We start from the raw sequence: 9,567 nt of genomic DNA on the forward strand, positions 1-9,567 counted from the left end.
ATCTCAAACTTGATGAGTCAGGAGGCCAGATCTTACTGCCGAGTTAAAATATAAAGTCTATCACTTCTCTCTCTCTTATTTCTATCCCTTTATTTAATTCTCCCTCTTTAATTAATGTGTATGCGATTGGACCGTCATTTTAATCAGATAATAACCATTAAATAATCCATTACTATGCACATTCTGATACACTGTGTTTAAAGTGGCCTTATACTGTACGATTATCCTCATGCCAGCTCATATACCATAGGTGCTTTCTAGTCATTACTGATATAGGGCATCAAATCTCCCATTATACTGCCTCTTATCATTTATAGCCCTCTCCGACAATGCACCGAATGGATTACCTTTAAGTCACAAGGTAAGATTTAGTGCAGTGAAACTCCCTAAGTAAAATGGGCGGGTTGGGGACATTTTAACTGGTTTATGGTAGTAAATTTGCGAATGTTTACAGCATTCCTGAAAAAGGAGGCAGCTCCCTGACAACTGTTTGACTTCTCTTTTGATTTTAAACCTTCGGTGTGGTCTGATTCTCTGAGACGTACGCTGTGTGTTTCTGTGGGAACGTGAGCGGAGTTGAAACAGGTTGAAAAAAAAATATTACAATACCGCATTGCATGTTGCTTCACTGTGCCGGTATACTTCCCTTATTTATTTTTTTTACAAAGTGGTACTCTCTTAAAGTGAAAGAACAGAGGCGGCCTCAATGCAGAATTCTTATTATTCAAATTCTTATTTAGCATTAGCGGTGGTGCAAGGATTAACACAATGACACGGTCATATCTTCATTGTTTTCATAGAAATATATAGCATGTGAATCTATTTAATCCCACATACATATGGACAATATACTTATTAAAAGTGCAGTACAGTGCAAAGTTTTAAGTGGAGGAAGTTAACAGCAGTTAACGTCATTTGAGGTATTTGTTTTTACAGTGTATGGGTAGTTAATTTAGAAATTCTGTGAGTAGAGTAAAGTTTTATGAACGAAGGATGGGCTGTAAACTCAGGAAGTGTGTTTGTCTATGGAAGAGCTGATGGGAGTTATCAGTGTTTTCCACTTCAGTTTGTGTCTTTTATAGATTATATCTGCTGAGGTGGTGGTGCTATCACTGAGCCATTGATTAGATTAGAAGACTGGGAAGGACACGCACGCACAAACACACACACACAAATACTGTAAAAACACCACCGACCCACCCATCCATGTCACACACACGCAGACCCACTTGTACAGAAGCCCCATGCGCCTCAAACACATGCCATTCAAAGAAGTGAGAGAAAAAAGAGGGCGTGAAATCACTCTTTCACCTCTATCTGTCCATCCCAGATAAGTGTGTGAGAGAAGGACAGATAAGTAATGTGTACCAAAGTGAGAAGTCTTAGTCACAGCTCCTCCCACGTCTCCTTGTTCCAGACCCAATCAGGTGGGATTATTGATCCTTTATTCCAGGGATCTCCCTTGTCATGTCTTTAAGAATTAGATGACGTGGAGTCGGGAAGATCTGTGAGCTGGTAAACAAGAAAAAAGAGAGGGGGGGAGGAAAGAGAAGAAGAGTGTAAGGAACCAGGTTGAAACAGGAATGAAGTATCTCGCTGCTACTCAGAGTAAAACTCTGTTAGATATGGACGTAGCCAACTACTGCGAAGGCCTCGATCCCTCATACAGCACGCTGGGCTTTGAGAATGCAGAGGTGCTGTGTGGAAGAGGAGGTAAGTGTGAAGACACTCATACACACGTGCATCTTATGGTGCATTGGGGGTTTGCACAATTGCAGCATCTCACTTGACACATAACTATATATATATCCCAGGTTATGATAGTGGTGCGGTTTGTATTTTCTAAAATAAACTGTAATCAGCGATACCTGCCTGCTGAGTGACTGCACACTGACATTAAGGTCATCGTAATAGTTGTAGTTAACTGGTAACTTCAACAAGGTTTTGGTTCAATGTTTGGTTCCTGTCAAACATTTACCACAATTAAAATAAAAAAGTGTGGGCAGAGAATATAGAGTATATAACCTTGTATTGCATGTCTCTCGAATGTGACACAGTTTGTTAGACTAAACATTTACTGAGACCAGCAAATTGGTTGCTGTTTTTTTACAGGAAAGAAAATCTGTAAGTACATGCATATCTAAATGAAGTGGTCTGGGAAGTGCTGGTGGAAATAACGTGGATCCTGCTGTCTGTTACACACTGACTGTGGGAGACACACGTAAAACAACAACTGCCTCGTTTATGTGTGTAAATGAAAATCTGCAGCTGTGAGGGAAATACAAGGGCTGGGTCCAGGTTGTAAATGCATGACACCAGCGCTCTATTGAGACTGTTTAGGCCATAACTGCAAGTACTGTTTGTGTCATAAAGAGCATTTTACTGAAGAGCAAGCATGCTTCCAGCGATGTCACCTCAGCATGGGAATACGAAGTTTGTCCAACACTGGCTCGTTTTATTTATTTGGTGTGGGATCGGCAGATTCTATACATGTTGTGATGGTGTCTGTTGAAGCAGACGGAGTTGTTGTTTTTTTATATGCAGGTGCTCTGTTCATGATGGGGCTTTGACTGAGTAATAAATATGCAGGCATTGATGATAATTATGGTTTTTATTGTGGTGGCAGTGCAGCCGATAATGATTACAATCGTGATGACTATAATAACGATGAGCACGGCGAGGGGGCGATGACTGTAACAACGATGACACAGACAGTAATGTTTAAGATGGCGGACAGCTGAACTACCACATATTATTTATCCTGATTTATGTTTATGCTCGATTCACAGGCGCACCGCGATGTCGTATGCAAATCAAACACAAATGATTTGGAGGCTATATCGACAATGCACTGCACGTATGGAATAATACATAATTCATTTTCATGACGTCAATAACAGAATTGTAGAACAGAACTGTAGGAAGTAATAGAAAGTGTACTTTCTACTAAAATAGTCCATTTTATTCTTGGTATCTTTGACCACCGGTTAGAAAACAAAGCTATTCATTCAAAAATTGGCAATAAGTAAAAGGTCAAAATTATACTCCTGCTATTAATATTATACTCCTGCCATTATCATTATCTTTAAATTGGATGAGATTTTTTTCTCCAAATGCATATGTACAGTCACACTAATTTGAAATAATACAAATAATATGGAAACACAGTGTTCTGTTGGATGTATACTGCATTAAAATGCTACTGTTTGAGCATTTATGTGTCGATCAGTGAATGATGTGATATAAAGAGTGTCTTTGCACTTCAAAATCACATATCCCATAAATAGTGTACATAGTTATCTGTGCTGTACGAGTGCATTTACCTGTGCGGGGCTGTGTTTTTGTGCGTTTCAGAGAGCATGCCAACAGAACCGAGCCTGGCCGGTCCGGACGGAGTCAGCAGCAACTGCGCGATCTGTGGAGACAAAGCCACAGGGAAACACTACGGAGCCTCCAGCTGTGACGGCTGTAAAGGCTTCTTCAGGCGCTCCATACGCAAGAGCCATGTTTACACGTGCAGGTACGTTTAAAAATAAATAAAAAAATAAATACTTTGTTTCTATGAATTTGTGCATAATATATGTGTATCGACAGCTCACTCCAGTCTGGACAGTACATATATATATATATATATATATATATATCGTGAGATTATACAGTACTGTGTGCCATCATGTGTCATCTTGCTCTGTAAAGCTGCTTATATGATTATATGTTCATCACATACAGGTTCAGCCGGCAGTGCGTTGTGGATAAAGATAAGAGGAATCAGTGTCGTTTCTGCAGACTCAACAAATGTTTCAGGGCTGGAATGAAAAAAGAAGGTATGGAAACTATCATCTTCCCCCCCCCATGTCGCCGCCCAGGTTGAGACAGGAAGTAGAAGACACTGAATTGAATCATCTGATGATCAATAGTTTCATGTTTTCTCCGATACTGAAAGTGTTTACATGCAGATATGAAACTAGACGGAATGACTCCACCGGGGGACAAAAATAAAATATAATGTGATTTATGTTTATTTTATGACTCATGAACTCAGATTTAAAGCTCATGGCACTGAAAAAGGGCTGCGGTCAGAGAATCAGAATCAAGATGGTTGGAGTCCTAAAATAGGTGATTACTTAGTGTGTGTGTGTGTGTGTGAGTGTGTATTTATGAGGGGTATAACCTTGGCACAGAGTTTTACGACACCTAATCATGTGTTATTCAAACATGTTGTTCTGGATTGCAACGAGTTAACGTTTGACTCCTCGTGCTGATGCCAGCCTGTATGGCTATTTTCCCTAAATATTAACTGCCCGAGTGTCTGCTGTCAGAGTTTGCGTTCTGCATTCATTTCTCTTCACTTTCAACAGCCTTGACTGTCAGCTGAAAGAAAAACAGAAAACCAGGATTGAAAGTGATGCTCCCCTTTCATACTCATACACACAGTAACTTTTGATTTATCGGTTTATTTTAGCCGTGCAGAACGAGAGAGATCGGATCAGCTCGCGAAGAAATATCCCAGACTCCCAAGACCTGCCACCCATTACGATTCTGGCCCAAGCAGAGTCACTGTCTCAACAAGTAAGACACGAACACGGAGATGCATTTGAGCTGATATAAGCATCTGATCTCAGCACATTGTTCATGTGGACTAAAGTGAAACTATTTTTTTTCCTCTAGATCACTGCTCCAGTTGTCATGTCAGACATATCAGAGCAGAAGTCGGCAACTGTCGGTGACATCTGCGAATCAATGAGACAGCAGTTGCTGGTGCTGGTTGAATGGGCCAAATATATTCCTGCTTTTGGAGAGCTGCCACTGGATGACCAGGTAAAGTGGAGTTTTGTTTTCAAAACAGACTTGTGCAGTGCCCACTGTGGATCCAGCCAATTGATTAATTTGCCAAGATGTTCTTAAAACAAAGACATGGGATATGAAGGTGGTCTGTAAATCACAGCTACCAATATCTGATAACTAGTAAATTTAAAGATTAAACATTCTAAATTTACATCAGACATTTGGAGTCTTGGCGTAGCCAGTGATGTATTATGTTAGCCCTACGCTAATGCTAATCAGAGCCTCGCTAGCTTACCTTTGGAAACAGGTTTGCCAAGTTAGCCCAGCCTCCTCACTCTCACCTCCCTATTCCAGACAGCGCAGCTGCTACTGATGAGCCGCTGCCTGCCTGGTCACAACAGCTAGCTAGGCTAATGCTAATCGGAAAAAAAATAAAAAAAATAGTGTTTTGCCTAATGAGGTTGCACAGAGTTTGTATTATGTTAACCCTATTCTAATGCTTATCGTAGCCTCGCTAGCTTACGTTTGGAAACAGGTTCGCCATGTTAGCCACAAAATAGTAATTTCACTAATGTGAAAATCAAGGATGCACACCATCGGGCCATGCTCAACCCACATCCAAAATCTTAGGGCGATCGGCCTAACGGTCAGCGAGATATGCCCGTCACAGACACACAGACACAACTTGCTTCATAGATAGATACCTCTTAAACGTCTAGTGTGTAACATTTAGTCGGGTTTAATGTTAGTTAGTCATGATTAAATGCATTTTCATCACTTAAGAAATTGCACAATGTACATTGTGCAATTTTTTAAAGTAAACCAAAAATTACTTTGGTTAACTTTGGGTAGTGGTCGAATACATTTTATTCAACCACTACCCAAAGTTAACCAAAGTAATTTTTCTGTAAGGGTTAATACACCAGCATGTAGAAGCTCTTTAAAGGTCCCATATTATGCAAAATCAACTTTTTAATCATTTAAATCCTTATATTTGGGACTCAGGAGGTCCTATCAGTCGGCAAAAAAAGATGACTCACTCATGTTTGTGTGCTTCTGTGGGTGTCATTTCCTGTCCCTTAAATTTCGTTTTTACTTTTCCACACTTTACAAGAGCTGCCAAAATCTGAGGAAACACAGCAACTACCTCACAAATGTTATGTAACAGTTTGTTGCAACTTGCAATCTCGCCTTTAGACGTCACTGATTCTTACATACTGGACCTTCAAAATTATAATGGATGTGTTTGTCTTTTGTTTACCTTTTATTATTCTCACTTAAGCCTGTTCACTTAAAGATGAAAGAATATGTGAAGTCATGAGAGTGTGCTGTTAGTTTTTACATACGACACAACAAGCATGACCCTCAGTGTGATGTATGCAAGGGCTGAAGGGGAGGCATTGTTGCATTGTTTGTGCTCTTTGTTTAACTGTGGGTGTGTGCCTTTGTCTCCAGGTGAGCTTGCTGAGGGCTCACGCAGGCGAACACCTCTTGCTCGGGGTCGCTAAAAGGTCAATGCCATTCCAGGACTTCTTGCTTTTAGGTACAGACTGACCGTGTTATTTAGATGTGGTGCAATCAGGTGGCTCAGCACTGATGTGTGAAGACTGATCAAATGTTGTGTTAGCTGAGAATGATTAACTCAAAGTTTCAGTTTCTTCCTTTATGCCTCCTCAAGTGTCTCCCGTAAACAGCATTACTCATGTACCAACATTATACTGTAGGCGGATCTGTCAACAACACACACACACGCACACTGCGGCACTCAGGCGTGCACGCACAATATGCATTGCCTCTTAAGACCTTCCCCTACACCCTGCACTCCTTTATCACAACCTTGACTGAAACCCTTAACAAAACTTATCTTTCACTCAAGGCTAAAACTCTCCCTTCCACACACCATAACACACCCAAATACCTTTATTTCCCTTTCAGCTCTCGTCGTCAACGCATGCCACTGACCAATGCTCTCTGTGCCTGCAGGTAACGGCTGTGCGATACACAGGAACAGTCCCGAAGCAGAGATATGTAGGGTAGCCAACCGAGTGCTGGATGAGCTGGTCCATCCTTTTCAGAATATCCAAATAGATGACAATGAGTATGCGGCTCTCAAGGCTATTGTCTTCTTTGATCCAGGTAATTGCAATAAATAAGTTGTATTTTGTGTCTACGACTCTCTGGGAAATTCAGGAACCATTTTCTGTACATGTCAATAAATTGTCATCTGTTTGTTAGAGTGACAGAAAAGCTAGGTATGGAATTTTAAAGGGAAAACGTGTTTTTTTTTTCATGTATTATACTTTCATACATTTTATTTTTTCCTTTCTTTAAAAGAATAAACATCCAGTTTTTCCTTTATACTGGACAGTGAATTAACAGTGTATAGAAAAAATAGAAAACATACTAACAGAAGTCAAATAACAAGGCAAAATATGGGGGAGGTAAGAAATAAAAACAAATTGTTAAATTATATTTTTTCCTTCCTTTTTCACATCTCCTTGGCTCAGTCTGCCCCCTCCCCCCTTTTCCTCCACTAAATCCCCTCATTTTGCCTTCATGCCCCAGTTTGACCATAATCATTCCACCAATTCCAGTCATATCCCCAATTCCATGCTTGATATTTCTTTTTTTCCCCCTCACCCACATGTCCCTCAATCCTTCTCTCCACCTCTCATTCCCTTAATCTGATCCTCACTTCCATTCTTTGCCTCCCAATCTGCAGATGCTAAATCCTTGCGGGACCCTTCGAAGATCAAGGCCATCCGTCTGCAGGTAGGTCAAGCATTTCAAGGTCTTTTCTGATATCGTCTCTCCTAATTGCTAAGGAGCAACCAAGCGGAATTATTGGTTTGTGTGATTATATACGTTTTACTGTTATTGTTTTAATACTTACGCACTTTGCCGCGTGTGTCTCCAGGTCCAGATGAGTCTGGAAGATTACATTAACGACCGCCAGTACGACTCCAGGGGTCGTTTTGGAGAGCTGCTGCTCCTGTTGCCCACCCTCCAGAGCATCACCTGGCAAATGATAGAACAGCTCCAGTTCATTAAGCTCTGCGGCCTGGCCAAGATAGACAACCTGCTGCACGAGATGCTGCTGGGAGGTGAGACTGGGGCCCCCGTGTCTGTGCTTGTAAACCTGCAGAGAGAAAAAATAGAATGACCTCAGCAACACCCCGTCATGTGCTCCAGTGGAACTCTTCCACTGTATGTGGGAGGAATGGAGCACAGTGCTCTGCAACGTTTACTGCAAGAGAGATTTAGGAAAAAAAACAACAACAATTTGACTATTTAATGCAGCTGATGGTTGATGGTTAATGAGTTGCCGTTCTGCGTTCAGGCTTAACATCAGAGCCCACACACCTGCACCACCCAGCACACACCCAGCTGGCCCAGGATCCCATGACTGGACACACGCTTCTCATCAGTGCCATGCCTGTGACACACAATCCACAGATAGGTAAGGACCACATACTTGACACCTGTGTGTATGCATGTATGTAATTTCTACATCCATTTTCTACCACTTTATCCTCCACATGGGGGCACTGGTGCCAATCCCAGCTGACATACTGTAGGGCAAAAGGCAGGGTCACACCCTAGATAGCTTGCCAGTCCATCACAGGGCCACATAGAGACAAACAACCATCCACTCACACACACTCATACCCAAGGTCAATTTAGAGTGTTCTAATTTGCCTAATTCCTAAATGTGCATGTTTTTGGACTGTGGGAGGAAACCATTAACAGTTGAAACATAAAAGTGCTCACAAACAGGCCTTCAGAAAAATGATATTTCCATTTTAAAATATAAATAAAAAAAAGCATGTGGCAATATTACATCAACTAATGGCTACACCAGATTGATGGGAACTGTGCCTCTAAATGTGCAGATATAGATTTCTCATGGGCTACAGTAAATGCATTTTTACAGACTATCAATAGATTCCTTGTTTTATTTTTAAACCAAAGCGTTTTATTGGCAAAAAGTTAAATTCATTTTCTGACTGTCTCTGCCTCTCTTCCAGCAGCTTCTCCTGACACTCCAATCCCATCGCCCCCACAGGGTCCGGGCCCAGATATGTATAAACTCTTCCCCCAGTCTCTTTGTCCTCCAGCCAGCCCCTCGTCTTCCTCACAGACAGACCCGTGACTTCTCCCTTGCACTCTTCCACAGCAGCTGACATAAAGGATCGGCTTCCTTGCCCTCTATTCATCATCTCCTCCGTGGATACTTAAAAAAACTTATGAAAGCAATCTCTGCTCAGTGTCTGAGGTTAGACTTTACCCCACGTCTTCCACCTGTGACTGTGAGGGCAGTGATGCAACAATAAGTCAGATATGATTAAAGTCGCCGTGTGCAGCAATTTAAAACTTCAATATGTCACTTTCAAATTAAGGGACCTTATAAAAAAAAAAAAAGCAGTTAACAAGCCAGCACATGTTCTGTAGTTACGTTACCACTGTAAACTTAGATATTATTTTATTTTTCAATGCAGGTTTAAGACATCATCGTATCAGTAAGATACAGACCCCGAAGAGAACATGGTGGCAATTCAACTTATCTAATCTAAACTTAACCAGTCATATATTCTAAGTAATAATTTCAGACATGGCCATGGTGTGGAAATGACTCAACGGCACGTGCAGGACAAAGTCATATCATGCACTTGTTCAGCAGCTAAAAAAAATAAAATAAAAAGGGGCATAGTAGTCTGTGGTCAAGGTCAATACAACAGTGATAGGAATGTAATTTATAAATAACGTGTTAAGAAGCTAAGG

At 41.1% G+C, this 9,567-nt stretch overlaps 1 protein-coding gene across 1 annotated transcript; it reads left to right on the plus strand.

The window, feature by feature from the left end:
• Window positions 1–1,583: 1,583 nt before the first annotated feature.
• On the plus strand, window positions 1,584–8,938 carry hnf4g (hepatocyte nuclear factor 4, gamma; the record flags this gene model as incomplete). Its single annotated transcript, XM_083901274.1, has 11 exons — window positions 1,584–1,713; window positions 3,355–3,520; window positions 3,730–3,824; window positions 4,463–4,569; window positions 4,669–4,818; window positions 6,241–6,328; window positions 6,769–6,921; window positions 7,508–7,557; window positions 7,703–7,889; window positions 8,126–8,245; window positions 8,817–8,938. 11 exons carry the CDS (start codon window positions 1,584–1,586, stop codon window positions 8,936–8,938), a joined length of 1,368 nt encoding a protein of 455 aa, XP_083757400.1.
• Between the last annotated feature and the right edge of the window lie 629 nt (window positions 8,939–9,567).

Source organism: Microchirus variegatus (assembly GCF_963457635.1).
Source record: "Microchirus variegatus genome assembly, chromosome: 15".
Lineage (NCBI taxonomy): Eukaryota > Metazoa > Chordata > Actinopteri > Pleuronectiformes > Soleidae > Microchirus > Microchirus variegatus.